Here is a 17434-nt window from a genome sequence, read left to right as displayed (position 1 = left end):
GCAACACCAGCGAGGCTGCCATTGTGGACGGCCGGCTGGCTTTATTCGCGCCTTATCTGCCGCGTAGCCGGCGCGGCTAAAAAAAAAAAAAAAAAAAAAGAGGCGTCGCGTAAGCGTCGCGATTACATCGTGCGGGTTTGTTCCGCAGGAATGTAAGATGCGCTCGGGTCCCCGGGCGCCATTGTGCTGCAAGTGGAGAGGTCGGCGGCTCGCGGGGATAATCCTATTAGCGCCGCTCAAAGCCGCTGTTTGTCCTTGACGCAAAATATCAACAACGGGTGATGCTCGCTGCATGCGCTTGGGACCGCCGACATGCACAAAACAAATCCAACAAGCCCACAGCACCGTACCGATTTATTGATTTTTTTTTTTTTTTTTTTTTTTTTTTTCTCGTGTAAAATGTTCACATTTTTCAATGATTAGTCTACAAGATTAGCTAGATCTAATTTGCGCAAGTATAATTTTATGAAGGTGGATAGCACAGAAATGTCCCCCAAAAAACTTTTGTCACTTGTTGCTTGGCAGAATTCGTGGGGCACAATTATGCTTGCCCCCAACTGAAAATAGTTCAGGCTGACTATGCTCTTTTAAATAAATAAATGAACTCCAGTCCCCATTGACCACACAAAACACCCCCAAAACACACTTTGCCATGTGCATAACTTTGAATTTGTGTGTGTGTGTGTGTGTGGCGGGGTGTGACTAATTCCTGCTAAGTGGCCCTCCCTCGAGGGGCCGGTCCCCCCCTCCCACCCCATGTCAGAGCGGGTGCCATCTGGGCACCATGTTAGCGCTGGCTGTTGAACGATCACACTTGAGCAACTTTGATAACCCCCCCCCCCCCCTCAAAGCTGCAAGTGCACTGCACGCTTTTCCTTGGGAGAGGTCCTACTACGTTTTGGAGCGCGGGCATGACGTGGCCGCTCAAGTGCAGCACGCACCTTCTGCTATCTTCCTTTCTGACCGGCGGCCAACAACAACTACGTTGAATTTTCAACGGGAGACATTCATAAAATTGTGAGGAAAAAGTTTTCTTGGAAGAAAAAAAAAAAGGATGTTCTGAGAATACGTTTGAAGTTTTTTTATAGGAAAAAAAAAAGTCTTAATATTGCAAGAATAAAGCTGTGTTTTTTTTTTCAAGATTTTTATGTGATTCAAGCAGATTTTTTTTCTGCATTTTTAAAGATTGAAAGACTGCGCTTGACCCCCAACGCCCCCCCCCCAATTTAACGTGATGTTTGTCGGGGCCCTCGTGCGTCTGGCCAACACTTGATCCAATGCAAACACATGCATGGCGTTCTGATTTATTGCGAGATTGGGATAATCTTGCTGCGGGGCTTAGATCCCGCTAACCCCCCCCTCCCTTCACCCCTATAGCGCCCCCACCCCCACCCCATCGCTCCCCCCTCTCGCCCCTGGAGTGTTTTTAGTTGTTCCAGCTGTGCAGCAGAACCTTCATGTTGTTGGCATAGCTGTGAAATTTGCAAAAACACACACGGGAAAACATGCACAGGCATGCAGGGGCACCCACACACACACACACACACACACACACACACTGCTCCCCACTCCTCACCCCCCCCCCCCCTTTATCCCACTTTCACTGGCAATCTGGCCCAATCGTCTCCATCGTTTCCCTCCCCTCCGACTTGCGGCGTCGGTGCACTCGTGATAAGGCGCAGATAGCAGATCTCGGTGGTCGCTGATGTAATGATGATGAATGCTGCGCCGCCGCCAGCAACCCCCCCCCACCCCAACCCTCCGAGCCCCCCCCCCCCTTTTCCTTCAAGGGGGATGGCGGGACCCTCGACACTGAACAGTCACCCTAATGAAATGAACACAAATACAGCAACTCGTGTGAGGAGGAGGAGGAGGAGGTGCGCCAAATCCAAGCGGACACCTCACCACTTGACTCAGAAAGGAGGCAATCTCACCTGCACCGTTCACTCATTTGTATCATTTCTTACCATTTTTTTTGGGAAGTATCAAGACTTTTGGTGCAATACAATTATACAGGTGGATTTTGGCAGTTGGTGGGGTCCACTGTTATTCATACCGTGTAACAAATGTTCATCACGAAAAAATCTGACTTTATCCTCCTAAAATGACGACTGTTCATTATGATATTTATCGGGTAAAATACCGTGACCTCGTAATCTCAAACAAGGAGACTTTGACAAAAGCACATTTGTGCAATATTACGACAACTCATTTTCCTGCAAAAAACCCCCCATTTTTTCCAAATAGGCCTTTTTGCAACTTTATCCTTGCAAGGATACATATGGTCGCTGTCCTGAGCCCAATTTTGGAGATGTTCACATTAATGCGATGTGGAAACCCCATTCACGTAAAAATAAGAAAAAAAAATGGATGTCTTTTCACAGGGCAGCGACGTTCTACATCACACTTTTCCGTCATGTTTTCTGTGTGAAGAAAGTTTGCGCAGAAAACAAAGCAAAAAAAGCAGGCAAGAGTTTATTTTTGCTCCTCACTTTGATGTGTTCAATTTGACATTCAGCTCACCGCCTTTTGTGCGCCGGGCGTATAATTTATGTTAAATTGATTTGCTTAATGTGCTTAAAAAATAAGGATGTTTTTTTTTTTTGTGCGAATTGCCGCATTTTAAACCTGTTAAATGGCCTCGCTCTCTGCATGGAGGGATTACAGCGCAAAATGAAGACGCGCATGCCCCCGCCCCCACCCCCACAGCGAGAAAAAAAAAAAAAAGACGTGCAACCACGGAGGCGAGAACGTCTGCGTCCGAGGGCGTGGCGTGCAGGTCAGCAGGATTAGGGGTGAAAAGTTCTGTCTTTTAATTGCCGCTCAGTAGCTGGCGGCGCACAAAAAGCCGGTCAGACACGCTTGGGCGGGCCGGATTTGGGAATGTTTGCCGGCGGAATGGCCCCTCGTTGCCCCCCGACAAACAGCTAAGTTGACCCCGCTATCCACTTCATCTCCTTGCAGCGGAGCGCACCTGCACGTCGTGGCAACTGCCACACCAAACACTTTTTTTTATTTTTTTTGAAGCATCAAGCTTCTTTCCTCAGAAGTGTGAGGAAAGTTCCACGTGAGGATTAATCCTCCGACTGCAGGCGGAGTGGAAATGGCACGTTGATACTCACGGGACACTTCATTAGGGAGACATGAACAAGCGCTGTCCAGAATTCAAATCTGACTTTACCAAAACGCTACGCACGGATGTGATTCACTTTCATTTGCTAACCCTTCTTTATAGCTGAATAAGAGTCCCTCGTATTATACTTGTTGTTTATTAGGGTGAGGCCTTTACTAGAGGGGGGTGTTTATTTTTTGCCAAAACGGTTCCCCTCCATACGAAACAGGGCAAAAGCTGTCATGTGTGATCACATGACAGGCTCCCCTTCTCCCCAAAAAAAGAAAACAAGAGCCAACATTTCAACATTTACGTGCAGATCAAAACGGGGCCGGCAGATAAATCCTGACGTGCTTGTTTACACAAGGTAGCTGCTTCTGTGCAATTCCAAAGACATGCAACCACTTGTAATCTATTATTTCACAGCGCATTTTTTATTTACAAAGTACTTGCTGGTTTTTTTTTTTTTTTTTTTTTTTAGGTTTCCAGGAACAAAAAAAACAATGCTTACACTTTATTTATTTATTTATTTTAATAACTGTAATTCCGTGGTGGGAAACCTGCGGCCCGCGGGCTGTTTACCGAATCAAAGCATCCCGGCAAAATGGATTTAGCCGCTTGTCATGTGGGAGCCATTAGACGGCGAGCTTTGTTTAATTCTGTTTTGATTGGTCGGGGAGTAATTGTGTGTGTGTGTGTGTGTTTTTCTTTCCTTTTTTGTTTTTTCTATAGCGATCTGGCAATTGCTTACAGATGCCGCCTGCTGCTACGGGTCAGGTTAGATGACATGCATGAAAAAAAAAAAAAAAAAAAGAGTAAAACAAACAAAGCGCACAGTGTTTGTCTGAAGTTTAGCCCTCGCTACTTCCTCCGTACGCCCCCCCCCCCCCTAACAAAACACCCCCCACCCCCTAGTCTGCTTGCAATAAAGCAAGCATGTTTACAGAGTGCATGGCAATTAAATGTCTCTGTTGGCTAATTAGACAGTCTGTATGTTAGACTAAATGTTTCCATGGCGTCTAAACAGTTAGCTGGCTTGGCAGCAAGCTAGTTTCAGACAAAGCTACCTCTAAGCTAGTTAGCTAGCTAGCTGGCTAGGAAGCAAGATTGGTTCGTGTTACAGTTCGATTAAAGTGTGGAATTTCTTTTCATTTCTATGCATGCCACATGATGTATAGTGACAGTCAGATCATTTGAATGCTGTCACCTGTTGGCATTCATACGCCGTCATGATTATTACTATCAAGTATTATGTAAGTATATACTATTGTTATACAGTATTGTAGCTTGCTGGGTAGATTGATTTTGTAGTCCATGAATTATTGAGTACTGGACCAGTTAGTTACATATTTAGTTAGGTTGCTAGCTCAAAATGAGAGGCGGGAAATGAGTTATGTATTAAGACAATCATGTGCTAGCAAGTTAGCTCACAAAAACCCGACTTAACCAAGTTCCATGAAACGATGATGGAGGGGTTTGCAGGAGATATTTCTTAGCTCGTTTGCCAGACTGTTTACAGGGATTTAACAAAATCAAAAATTGGTGTTTTGGTATAATTGCGCCAAAAAGTTGGCACAGCCCCACCCCCAGGAACTTAATGGCAGCCCACGTCCTCCTCCATGAGCCAGCAAGTAGCCTTAGCCTTTTGCATGTAATTGGCCAGCCTTCATGCAAGTCAGGCGAAGTAGTTCCATGACAGACGGCATCTGAAGTGTTGACCTGTCCTGTACTTTGCTGGCGTGTCAATGAGGGCTTGCGCTGTTGTCTGGCTCAGAATCCCAGACCTGCGTGACCGAGATGGTGCTGTGTTTGTAGACGGCCGCTGCGGTGCTCAACTGCCAGACGGCATGCCGCGGCGCTCGCTTCTAAACCTACAAACGGCATTAACTTCAACCACCTTTTATTCTTTGAAAGAAAAATTGCCCGGCACCATGATATTCCCAACAGGACCTTCAAACAATCCTTGTTTTTCCAGGACTGTTTTTTTTTCTCTTTTTCTCCCCCCCCATTTTTTATACTTGTTCTCCGGTATATACCCTTAAGGTTTCTCCTCACTGCCTAACACGAGCATGACTATCTGCACTCGCTTTTACTTTGTTTGTCAGATCCCAGATCTCGTCTTGTGTTTGTGGCTTGTTTTTTTCTTGGCAAGAAGTCAGAAGTTTAAGGTGACATACTTCTAAATAACTTTAGATTTTAGATAGCCAGAAAGGAACTAAGCTGAGCGGCTCTGTATTCAGCTTTATGGATTGGGACCGAGGTTTTTCTTTTACGCTAGTTTGTTTCTTATTCTCATTCATTACTTGCACTTACCCAGTTAGCTAGTTTGTTAGCTACGTAGCTCGATGCTGTGACTGGCGAATGAATGTGTTATTTATTTTTCCTGTTTGTTGGCCACCAAACAAATTAGCTAGCTAGGTATCTAGATCGTTTAGAAGTATTGGGGCAGGATATTGTGAATGTATGAGTGACTTAGCCAGCGCGTGAGTTACGGTAGTTACCCAGATAATGGGCGACATAGTTTAGCAGTATCTGTTGAGTACGGTTTGAGCCAGAAACTTCAGTCGACATCCGAATCAAAATAGCGCCCCGTTTGTATACATGTCTTCCATAAGCCAGGATGTAGTCCTGGCTAACTATCAAACAGTCAATGCAACAGGCTACAAATGTTTTTCATTCATTTAGTTCTCCGCACGATTGTGAAAGCTTATAGTTTGTTTTTGTGCTCTTTTTTTCCTGAGTTGTAAACTAAAAAGATTGTATTAAAACCTTGTTGTCCTCACCTCCCCCTCAGTTATCCCGTCTCCATGCGGTGCTGAGGAATGAGCATTCGCCATGGAAACCCAGTCCCAGGCCAATTCCGCAGCTGAGAAGAAGAAGAGGGTGGAGACCATCGTGGCGACCAAGGGCTCGTCGGCACGCAATGACATCAGCGAGAAGGCGGTGGCCTCCAGCACCACGTCCAACGGTACGACACACTCTCCATGCACATCAACAGATCCCCGAGACTTTTGTCCATATTGTGCACCCGTTCTGCAGTTCATGCTGATTCGAAAGGCTGGTCTTGGTCTTTAGGCTTTTGCCTTTAACTGATCATCGCTACATTTACGACATTGTTTTTTTTAGCCTCAATTTGGTTACTGTTGTTGTTTTCTAGAGAAAGTGTTTGATTTACGTAGACTTTTCTCAGCAAAAAATAGCTTGGCAAAATATTACAGAATATTATAGAATTTATAGAAAAATATAGAATTGAGTGGTTAATTAGCTTACTAGTTAGCCAATTAGTTAGCCTTACACTGTTCGTACAAATCTGTGCTAACGTGCTAAAAAAATCTGCCTTTACGCGTCACGATTCGTATAAGCGATGTTGTGTCTCGCAGACGTTTTTCAGAAATGTTATTTTGGTGTCAAAGAAAGAAATGTTGTGGCCACATAAGCTAATCACTCATCACATTTAAGTGCAGATGTCCATGACCCGTTGCTTGTTTTTCTAACCGCAATGATATCATTTCTGAGCAACTCCCAAAAGCTGTATTTAAACATGTGACTGTTTGCTTTACCCCTTTTTTCCCATGCTTTGCTGTGAGTCACGCCGTATATAACGCTGTCGCTAAACTTGTTTACATAGCAATGCCTTCAATTTATGCTCTCATGAACGCCGGGTAGCTTGCAGCTCATTTCGCCTGTAGTCATCTGCTTTTCAGTCAGTTGCGAGGATGAGGTATGTATATACAGTATGTATGTGTTTATGTATACGTCTAAAGATGTAACAAAACCAGAGTTGGGATCACTGCTGCCTGTCCTTAAGCCGCAGCTGCGCTCATTAGTAGCGAGAGGATTTTGGACTGGTTTTGGGGGTTAGGAGGTGGATGGCCCTAGAGGAGGCTTCTGTCGAACAGGATAATCCCAAGTGTCCAGTGTATAGGGTAAATATGTGGCGGTGCCTTTCTCCCTCCATATGGGAGTTATCACAGGAAGTGGGTAAAGTAATACTGAACATCCCCGAGCATCCTGGGAAAAGTCCTTGCCAGATGGCCGACGCACTTTTATTAATTAAGGGGCCCGCTGAAGGGGAGGCTGTGGAAAAAGCAGGGATATCATTTGGCTCCATAATTTTGGATTTTTCTTGCTGATGTAATGACTATTCGGAAAACTGCAGGAGGTCGAGGCAAGATTCACGGATAGGAGCCAGATGAGAAAGACCGCGATTCATTGCGCGTCTGCACCTGTTCTGCATTTAAATCCCATTCCCACTTCCCGGGTTTTCCGTTGTTCTGCGTGAAAGGGACAGTCACTGAATGTTGTGAGAAAGGTGATTCACGACCAATTTCTCAGATTCGGAGGTAGTATCAGAGACGGGACAGCATCTATGTAAAATTGAGTAGCGGAAACGGGTGTCAACACGATGGCATGTTGCTGTGTGAAAGCGTACACAGAGGTGGAAACGTCCTGCTTCGTTATGTTCCGTGTGAATGACACAGGTGAATAAATGCCAGATTTACTTACACGGCTAAGATTGGCTTCAAAGTCACCGAACCGGAAGTTGAAGACCACCAGTCCCGAATCGCTGCCTCGGAATCATAAGGCAGCACATTCTTTGGGCGGTTCTAATTACGCCACATTCCCCTCCGCCAGAACTCATAACCTCTTATCAGGTGTAACACTACACCCGACTTTAACCCCCACCGCCTGCATCCCCATTCCAAACAAAAAGGTAATTGTGAGCAGCTGCCGAGCGCCCTCTTAGGCAGGTTCCCCTAATCGGAAGACGCCCCTGATCCCAAGTCCGCAGAAACGCCGTGGGTCCGGGATACAAACGATAGTGGAATAGTTTTAAGTCTGCTGATGGGATATTTCCCAAAGTTCCCCTGTCCCCGTCCCGCCTTTGGAAGTTTGATTCAGTTGTTGTTATTGGCACAGCATTCTGATGTGCTTGGCTACGAAAAGGTGGCTTCATCCTGTGTGCCATTAATCTGCGTGGCCCACCTCAGCCACCCCCCTTCCTCAGTCCTCTTTTTCTTGCCTGACAACTCAAAAGAGCCGACTGTGCAGTGACAATGCCGTGATTGGAGGGGGGTTCAGGGGAGGTCCCCCCCCCACACCCACCTCCTACTCTCGTCATTCAACGGGCAGGTGGACCACAAAGTCCTCTGATTCTTTTGTTGGGTTAAAAAAAAAAAAAAGGATATCATTGCTATTGGTGGGATGGTTTTACAAAATGGCGTATTTAAGGGAAAGTGTGGCTTTGGAGTTTAGTTGGAAGATGGGGGATTGGGGGTGGGAGCATGAGAGGCTTGTGAAAGATGTTGTAAAAGTTGTGTAATTGATGGCCGGCTTTTTAACAGTTCAAGTAAGGACAACAAAGGGGTTGGCCGGAGAATCCCGAGGGCAAAAGGAACGCTTTCAAGTAGAAAGGGAAGAAAATCTGACAGGTGAAGAGTGGCAGGGGGGGAGGGGGGGTGGGGGACGGCGCGATGGAGGGGTCGAGGGGCCGCCGTCTTTTTAGGCAGCCATTTAAATGATCAACAGTAAATAGAAGGGGTGGCGGAGGGAGGGGGTGTCATCTGACAGAAATAAAGTTCCCGTTAACAGCGCGGATGGAAAGTAATTTACAGATACGCTGTCCCCCGCCATCTTTGTGCCGCCCAGATAAGGTTTCATTTCACAAACGGATAGGAGACATTTTCACTTACGGGCCGCCATTCTGGGACACCTGTGATAACAGCTTGTGGACCCCTAATTGAAAATGGGTTTCAAAATGGATTTCCACTTTTCTTCCTTCCCTCCTTCACCCCCTACCCCGCAGTTTCCTCCATCTCCCCCGTGACTGCCCCCACCGTCCGTCAAAAGCACGCTTCATTCCGAGTTTTAACCCCCCACCCCCACCCCCAGCGCCGCTCTCTGGCTGTTTTGGCCTGGAGAGGGATATTGGAAGGGCAGGGCGGGAGAACTGCGAGTCTGGGGAAAATGGAGCTTTGGGAGCGGATCATCCCTCAGCCCGTGTCACCACTATGACAGCTGCGCGATCCGTCTTGTTAATGAAATCATTGATCACTTGATGGGACTCATAATCAACTGTTTCTCCACTGTGTTCTGCCCCATCTCCGCCTTCTCCCCCTCCCTCCTCGTGTTGCCACCAAAGGGATGAAAAATCTGCTCTTTTGTTGTTGAAGAATCAAAAGTATACATATGAGCAGAGGGGGATAGGCCGCGAGTGATGTGTGCTTGGGAACCATTCCTTCCGTCTGTATATGCGCTGTGTGCATTTGGTGGGGTCCAGAGGAGGAAGCAAGGGCCCCCTTCATGTTGCTTTGCTCCGGGTTCCGGGTCTGTCGGGCTAATGAGAGAGGACTGATGGAGGGATAAAGGACCTCCAGGGAGTACCGCCTGGCCCGGGGGTCAAACAGCACAATGGAGGAGGCGTTTTGGGGCTGACACACAAACCCCTCACAGCAAAACTGGGCATTTGTGTTCAATAAACCCCCTGCTTGTTGCATAAATAATAGATAAAAATGCATGAAAACCTTTCCGAATCCACTAGGCTATTTAGGATGTACCTGTAGACACACAAACTGTGGGCGTGCTTTGCTGTCACCAGCGAATCACACTCATTTCACGGACCTCTGGACTGAAGGCAATTTCCTGCAGCAGCGGGGGGACGGGCTTTGGCAGCGCCACCTCGCTGGGGCCCGAGGCGCAGGATTAGCTTAGCCTCGCTGCTACTCAGGGCGGAGGGGAACACGAGCCTTCCAGCCCGGCCTTGGACTCACTCGTCTGGCGGACTTCCGTCCGCACCGCCGCCGGGCGCTGCGCGATTATTACTTCAATGGCCTCAGGAATTGGGATGGTGTGGCCAGAAACGGTTCCAGCCCCTTGGGGGGGGTGGGGGTGTAGTTAGGAACTTTGGACATCAGAATTCTAGCATGTCACAGTTTAGATAGTCACGGAGCTCATCACCCAAGAAACGAGACTGCGGACAAGATAGAAAAGGAGTTCCGACAGATCCTTTATAGTCACGCTGGACCCGAACTGGTTCATGGGCCTGTGACAAATAGGTGGCCATCGGGGGTCACAGAGTAGTCCCCAGCCCAAAGAAGAAAAAAAAGAGATATAATGAGCCTGTCCCAAGGGATGTGATGTGATGTAAAGGGGTTAGCCAAGCAACATCCCAACATCTCTCCACCGATGCCAGATCTCATTCATATGAGAGTGCAGGGGCCCGGTAAACCCATAAAGCGGGGAAACAGTAGTTGATTATGCTTGTACTTTTTTTCTATTTGTTGTCAGGCATCGGTGGCCTCCCCCCTGCCAGTAGGAACAAAAGCAGGAGCGTCCCGAGCCTGCCAGGAGGATTTATTATGGTGCGTTCCTTCCCTTGCGCTCTGTTGTGCTCGCCTGCTCTCGGGCCCTTGCTAAAGTCATGGTGGCAATGCGTGGCCTTGGCCTAACAGGACTGGCGTTTCTATTCAAGCGCTGACGGACATTCACGTCTAATGGCTTTTGCACGCCGCATCTGGTGTTGATCATAAGAAAATGTGCGATGACAAAAACGTTTTCCAGTTTTGGGGTTTTAAATGCTTCCTTGACACACATCATCATGTGGCGAGAACATATAATTAGTTAAAGGCCCGAGTCTGGCTGGCGAATTACTTGTGGATTTTAGTTGGACGTGTGCACAAAAGGCTAAATAGACACAACTTGAATGGCACTTGGTAGATTGCAGATCTCAGCCAAGAAAATATGCCAGGTGCGGTTCTGTAAATGTTCATTTTCATTTATGCTTGTAACTCCGTGAGAAAATTAGGATATGAATTGGACTGCTCATCTTAGATTGGCACAGAGTACTGTTTTGATATCAATAATCAAGTTCATCATGACTTTTCAAGTACAAAAAGTTAAACACTTTGATTTTTTCACCATAAGTGTCACCATATGGGGCAAACCTCCTGTCTCAAACTTTCCATGTTCGCGTGGGGCTAGTGGAATTGAGGTTGTAACATTTCGAAACGAGCTACCGATATCAGAGCCGAGGCATGATTCCAGAAAAGTGCGAATTGTGGGTGATACGCATCCACTCGGCCTAAGATGGCGGTTTTGTTCCCGAGCAACTTTACCTGGATCGGCAAAAAAACCCAAAACGCTTGGATTATACTTTGTACCATTCCGCTCCAAGTTTCAGGGAAATTTGTTGTCATTTTTCTATAGTCCTAAAAAACATGCACACCCCTTACCTCCTTGCCTGAGACCTCTCAACAAATAACTTTTCACAAATGGCTTAGGGGGTGCACGGCGGCCTCTGCCGTTGCAGAACTACAGTCGGTACTCGAAAGGCAGAAGCTTGCGTCTCAGCCTCTGACAAACTTGATCAACTCAAGCTCTCAGGTTTGCATGAACAAGAGGCCCCCGCATCCCCTTAATCCCTCCCCCCTGACCTCCCCTCCCCCTGGGCCTGGAGTCTCACCCTTCTCCCTCCTCCCCACCAAGCGGATCTCTCTCTTTCTCTCGAAAGAGGAGCTCGGATCAAAGGGCAAAAAGCATGGCAGTGATTCCTGGCGATTGATTGGAAGCAGACACGGCGGAGAGGCAGCGGCGCTCTCTGCCCAGCGCTCTCTCTTCTTCCCACCCTTGTGTCTCCCAGGGCTCTCGTAAATAGCTCAGGTTTGGAGTGTGAAAAGAGTTGCCGCTATTGGCAGAGCGAGCCCAGGATCGCAGCCACACTGGCTGTGATCCGGTGAGTCTCTCCTCCTGGACGGGGGGGAAAAGGGAGATGAGGAACTGGAGTAGGGGGCTGTCAGCTGATAAGAACCATTTGTCGGCTCGGATCCGGGGAGGGACGGCGTAATCCCCGTGCCCCGCTCTGAGAGGAATCGATTTTCCAAAGGAGAGGGCATGCAGAGAATGGAACTCAGATGTGTTGCGAGGACGGAGTTTGCCAGGGAAACGAATGGAACATGAACTTGAGCGAGCTCTAATGTGAAGCAATTGCGTAGCTGTCTTTCACCAACTACCAGTGCCCCTCTATTCCCACTCCTTCATTCTGTAAAGCCATTTCAAGAGGCCCACTCCATTTTCGAACATGATGGAATCCACTCTGCCACCCGCAAGGATTCGGTCCTGCTCAGCTATCCGTCCAAACCCTCGGGTCATATGTGAACACTGCAAGTTAAACTGAAGTCAGGATTTTGTTTTCACATTTTGTCTTTGAATCCAGCCAATCCAACACTCCAAAAGAAGTCAGAGCGCTCTGAAAAGGGTCTCAGGGTTTGATTAGCTTCGCATCTGCATCAGTTTACACGTTAAGTACTCCCAAATTCACGTGATTGCGCTTAGATCAGACCCATTCAGAACTGAGTGGAAAGACATTTATTCTTTTGGTTCAATGATTGGTCCACTTTAAGAGGCCATTTGAAATAGATCCTACTTCTCTTCCTCATCCACCACAGTTTTGATGAAAACTCAGTATGTTTGCAAGTGCAATCCACTACAAAAAAAAAGTGGTCCTAGTTCTCTTTCTGGTACCGTGTACTTCAGATCAAGACAATGACAGGACAAAGCTGAAATGAAGATGAACCAGGAACTCAGGTTAATCAAACTGGATGTGTAGTGAACCGAATTCAGATCACAGGGGTTGTTCTGTGTCAGATTCTTGTGTGGATTTGAGAGTCACAAGTGGATAGAGTCCTCTCTTCGCTGGAATTCTTTCTGGACGAAAGGTTGCGAGGATAAAACATGCTGTGTTCAGGTGATTTTATGAAGAAGCGCAGGTAAAAACACCCTGAACCACTTGGAGACAGCCTTGTCTCTCTTACCCCATCCGACCTCACCTGAAGCTGGAGGTCTACGCCGATGTCCAGAGGGCGGGCCTGAACTGCGAAAGCTCCATTACTCCCCGGTTGTGTCTCCCGTCAGACAAACTCCAATAGGGAAAGAAGGTTGGGGGTTGGGGGTGTACTTCAACTTGGTTGGAGCAAAGCCAAAAGTTTTGTTTTCCCTCCTCTGGTATCCGCAAAGAATCCGCTGGAGTGTCTGATTACGCGTTTAAAAGCTTTTTATCCATCCACACTTGTTGCACACCGCTGACACTCACACATGCGCGCAGGCGCTCGTTTTTCTCTGCCTCTAAATGGCGGTATTGATGGCGCGAGTGTTAGGGGCATTATTATTAACTATTTGGTGACCTCATGACTTCATCTTGGAGTGCTGTCAGAGGCGCTCCATATTATGTCTGGGTCTCTCTCTGTGGGCTCTTTGTTTCTGGGTTTGGCTCTGGGACAGCTCTGCGTGGGTCTGTGCGAGTCCCCCCGTGGAGTTCACGAGGGAGGGGTTTGGAGGTGGTTTACAGTGGATGAAGAGAGGGAGGTTCATGCAGTGAGGAAATGAAAAGAGTTGGGGGCCGAGGTAAAATGTAGGATATTGAGGAGACTGTGACGAGTGACTAGAGTAGAGATTAGGGAAGGTTGGGAAGGGGGGGTTGGGGGGTGGGGGGGGCGTACACCACGCCGCACTTAAATCCTCAAGTAGCCTTGAGCTTACAGTGATCACTTTAAACACCACTTTCCCTCCAGTCCAATAAGGACAGCAGATATGCGGCTCAAGTCAATATTTGTGTGGGATTAATGGTGAAGTAATGCCCGGATTAGAAAAACGGAGCAGAGCGTCAGGAAAGGACAGGTCATTAAAGTGGAGGGGACGGGACGGCTGAAAGATTGGGGCGAAAGGACACAGGGTGCGGTATGTTATGGAAAACCCACAGATGACATTTTAAGTGAAAGACCACAAAGTGGAGCTGCTATATTAGGACTCCATGACTGACCGTGGCCTTAAGATGACTTGGAGTTCACCTTCAGTTTGTCTGGTGGGTCAATGAAGGCTTTGGTCTTACCTGTATTTTTCAGGGGCGGCTTTTTATCGAGCGGCCAAGGTCAAGTCTGTGCTTTTCGCTCCAAGCTGACGCCCTTAATGATGTTTTGCAAATTGGAAAGCAAACAATGCCTGACAAGCTCATAAAAGAATCCTTGTGCGGCACATTGGCGCCTCCGGGCTTTCGTAAAATGAACTAACGTTATTCCAAATCACGTGTTGAGCATTTAAGGCCAAACCTCGATGCGATTAGCCTGTCGGTCCAACAGCAGTGAGTCAGTTGTGTGCGCAGAACAGCTCCTCGTTGTGGCTGCCAGGTAGTTAGCATGTTCTTTTTACGGCACCTGGCTTGCCGTTTGGAATTGCCATTGTCGTGCTCGGCGTTTTGAAAAAAAAAAAAAAAAAAAGAAAAAGTCCAATGCGATGTGCAAGGGCAGCGTGAGCGTTGCCGACTGTGCCGCTCATTTCGCCCGAATTTGTCACACTCACGCGCAGCCCCTCGTCCCGCATGTCACGGAGACGCTCGGCCTTCAGCGGGCGTTCGACTGAGACTAATGCGCCGTTACCCATGCGAATGAGCTCCTCGCACCTCTCCGGAGCAATGGCGGCTCTGCTCTCCCGAGCGGACAGTACGCCCGTGCAAGCTTTCCGACGTGTTTTTGCTTTGGGATGCCAACATGCCGAGCCTTTGCGATCACTGCTTCCCTCCTCTCCCAGGTGCGTGCTCGTGATGTCATCCATAGTACTGGCACTTGGCTACACTTAAAGGAGACATTCTGTGACTTTTGTTTTACAATTCCAAACAGTTTCCACGTGTTTTGAATAAGGTATTTTGTCAAAGGCATGTCGGTGAAATCTGCCAAGGATCACGATAACTTTCTTGAACCGGGAACAGCCACGCAGCAGGTTATCTCCCCGTCCGAGCGAATGACCTTTACGCCGCCCGCGACCGTTTCCGAACTTCCACAAATGCGCATCGGCGATGTCCCACTTACTGTGTGGGTCGCAGTTGTGAGAGCACGGCGGACGGCGGGAAGGCGCGCAGAGACCGCGGCGGAGCAGCGCCAGTCATTGATAAAGTGCTTAGCGGTAGGAAAATTAATGAATCCGGGCTTGAGTCGGAGAGGCTTTTTTTGGGGGTGCGGGGGGCTTATGTGCGTGTGTGAGGGGAAGCGGGTGAGGGTGAGGGGAAGTAATCCTGTTCCAGATAAATGGCTGATCCCCCCTCATTCCTTAGCTATCAAATGTCAAAAGTTAGATTAGCCCGCTAGCCTTGGTTAGGAGGTAACATGCTTGTCAATGGCCGGCGGCCACGCAGGTGCCCCATTAAGCGAGCGCCTCCTGCCTTCATCCACTTGCCTCCTCTACATACGTTTTCATTAGGCTGCCGCAAAACAAAAAAGGGGAGTTTTTGCGGGGTTTTTTTTTCCCCCCCTTCCTGTTCTTATGTCTTTTGTTTTGTCATTTTTACATTTTGGGATTTTTCCTTTCTTTCCTGTCTCCTTTCAGCGTACAGTTCATTAGGATTTTTTTGTGTTCATTTGCAGGTCCCTCATCCAAAAGAGGGAAATGTTTTCAACTTTTTGGGGTTCCCAACTTGTGCTAAAACGTTGTTTTCAAGCAACAGGCCTCATTCTACCCGATGCTTTTCGGATACTAAAGTGTAAGAAGAGCTTCAAGCACTTGAATGAGGTGCAATGAGCTGATGCGTTAACATGCATAGTGGCGTTTTTGGATTTCCGTCATCATTTCTTTTCCCTCCTCTCTACTGGATCCCGACTGTTGGCTCGCCACTTCTTTGCTTTGGCCACGGTTCCATTTCTCTTGGCGAGCCCGTGCTAATCGGAGTGCCACAGACCGGCCCGGCTCGCTCTCGCTCGCGTGTGTGTCAGAAGTACGATTCTGCCGTCCGGGCCCTGGTGGAAATTGGCCCACCGCTGGGGTGCTGGGAAGCGTGCCCAGACCGAGCCCCCCCCCCCCCCCCCTACCCCCTCAAAATCAACGAAGCACTGCACCGGCCGGTGCTAATTCGGGGGGCCCTCGCGTCGCATTGTTCCAGAGGTCAGTTGGAAGTACGTAACAGGTTACGGCCCATCGTCTGAAGCCACGCTGATACGTTTCGTAAGCCGATTGGCCCTGAGCGTTAAATGGAATTTCTGGCTTTCCAGCTGCGATCAAATGCATTTCTTGGTGTTTGACGCCGCCAAGAATGCAGGCCAAGGTGCCCTCTGGTCAACGTCGTCTCAGGCCTCGCCGCACAGCAAATGAAAGCGAATCAACGGGACAATTGCCTAAGAAAATACACTCCATGACTCTTCGCCAAGCGAATGGTCGCCGCATTTCTACCGCGTCACTCTGTAGGCTTTCCAGGCAATCCACGCCGATGTATTATTGTTTTATTGAACCACAAAAACATGGCCCGATTGTCAAGGAAGAAACCGATTGCCCAAAAGATAGCAAACAGGCCACAATAAAGGGGAGAGTGGACATTTTGGGGTCGCCGTTGGGGACGTGTGATCATCCCATTCATTGACATTTGGCCACAGAGACTCTGCACACTTTGCTTTCGAGCAAGTGATTTCCTGACTGTACTGTGATCACTTTTGGCCCTTTATGAGCCACCCTGTGTTGGAACCACGTGCCCAAAAATAGGGGAGAAAATCGGAAATACTACATTATGATATGACTCCAGCAGTGAGCATTTGGTACCCGAGCCTTCAGTCGGGACTTACCCGAATGGATCCACCACTGCAATTACTGAAACTGTCAGGACTCAACGCAATGTCGCATCACACACCATGTGGAGCAGTTCAATAGCGATGTAAGAACAAATGATGACAAAAAGAAAAAAAACATTGCAATATAAAATAGGTCATACTGTCAATAGTAAACGCATTGATGTCTGCAGATTGCTCCACGTGTTTCGCTTTCCAAGTTGGCTGTAACGCCTTTCGCTGCAAAGAACCAATCGGAGGCCCCCGCCAAAAAAAGGCTCTGGCTATGCGAGAATGGATTCGCAAACTGCTGGCTTCCAGAAACGGTCCCAATGCTAATGGCGTGCCGTTGAACGGAAGTTACATGGGTGCGCAATCACCTCGCATTGTTACACAGGACACTGAAGTACGTAACAGGTCGCAGCCCGTCGCCGCCGACTCGCGGCCGTCGGGAGCCGATTGGCCGGGAGCGTCTCGTGGAAATCTTTGGCTTTGAAGCTGCCATCAAATGCATCTCTCGGTGTTTGATTCGGCTAAGAATGTGGGCCGAGGTGTACTTTGGGCGAAAAGTCGTAAAAGCCTCGTAAGGGCATCAATGTGCATTTTAGAGTGGAGGCTTTTTAGCTGTAGCAGGCCTGGATGGAGCTCTTTGCTCCATCACAATGTGCGCCTGATGACATGCTGGTGGGGTTTCCGGCCGCCGCGCCCCTGATGGGCGAGCAAGGGGGAGGCCGAGGGGGCCGGCGGA

At 48.3% G+C, this 17434-nt stretch overlaps 1 protein-coding gene across 1 annotated transcript in view; it reads left to right on the top strand.

The window, feature by feature from the left end:
- Window positions 1-17434, top strand: part of gli3 (GLI family zinc finger 3) — an 84926-nt gene that overhangs the window by 11678 nt on the left and 55814 nt on the right. Inside the window, exon 2 of the mRNA XM_086020737.1 lies at window positions 5907-6080. Within this exon, the coding sequence (XP_085876863.1) occupies window positions 5948-6080 (133 nt within the window). The 5' untranslated portion in view covers window positions 5907-5947. The remainder of the gene's footprint in view (window positions 1-5906; window positions 6081-17434) is intronic.

The sequence above is a fragment of the Filicampus tigris genome, chromosome 21 (genome assembly GCF_054856515.1).
Source record: "Filicampus tigris isolate MCC_2025a chromosome 21, RoL_Ftig_1.0, whole genome shotgun sequence".
Taxonomy (NCBI): domain Eukaryota; kingdom Metazoa; phylum Chordata; class Actinopteri; order Syngnathiformes; family Syngnathidae; genus Filicampus; species Filicampus tigris.
Note: the sequence above shows the minus strand (reverse complement) of the source record. Positions and strands in the feature narration are given on the sequence as shown.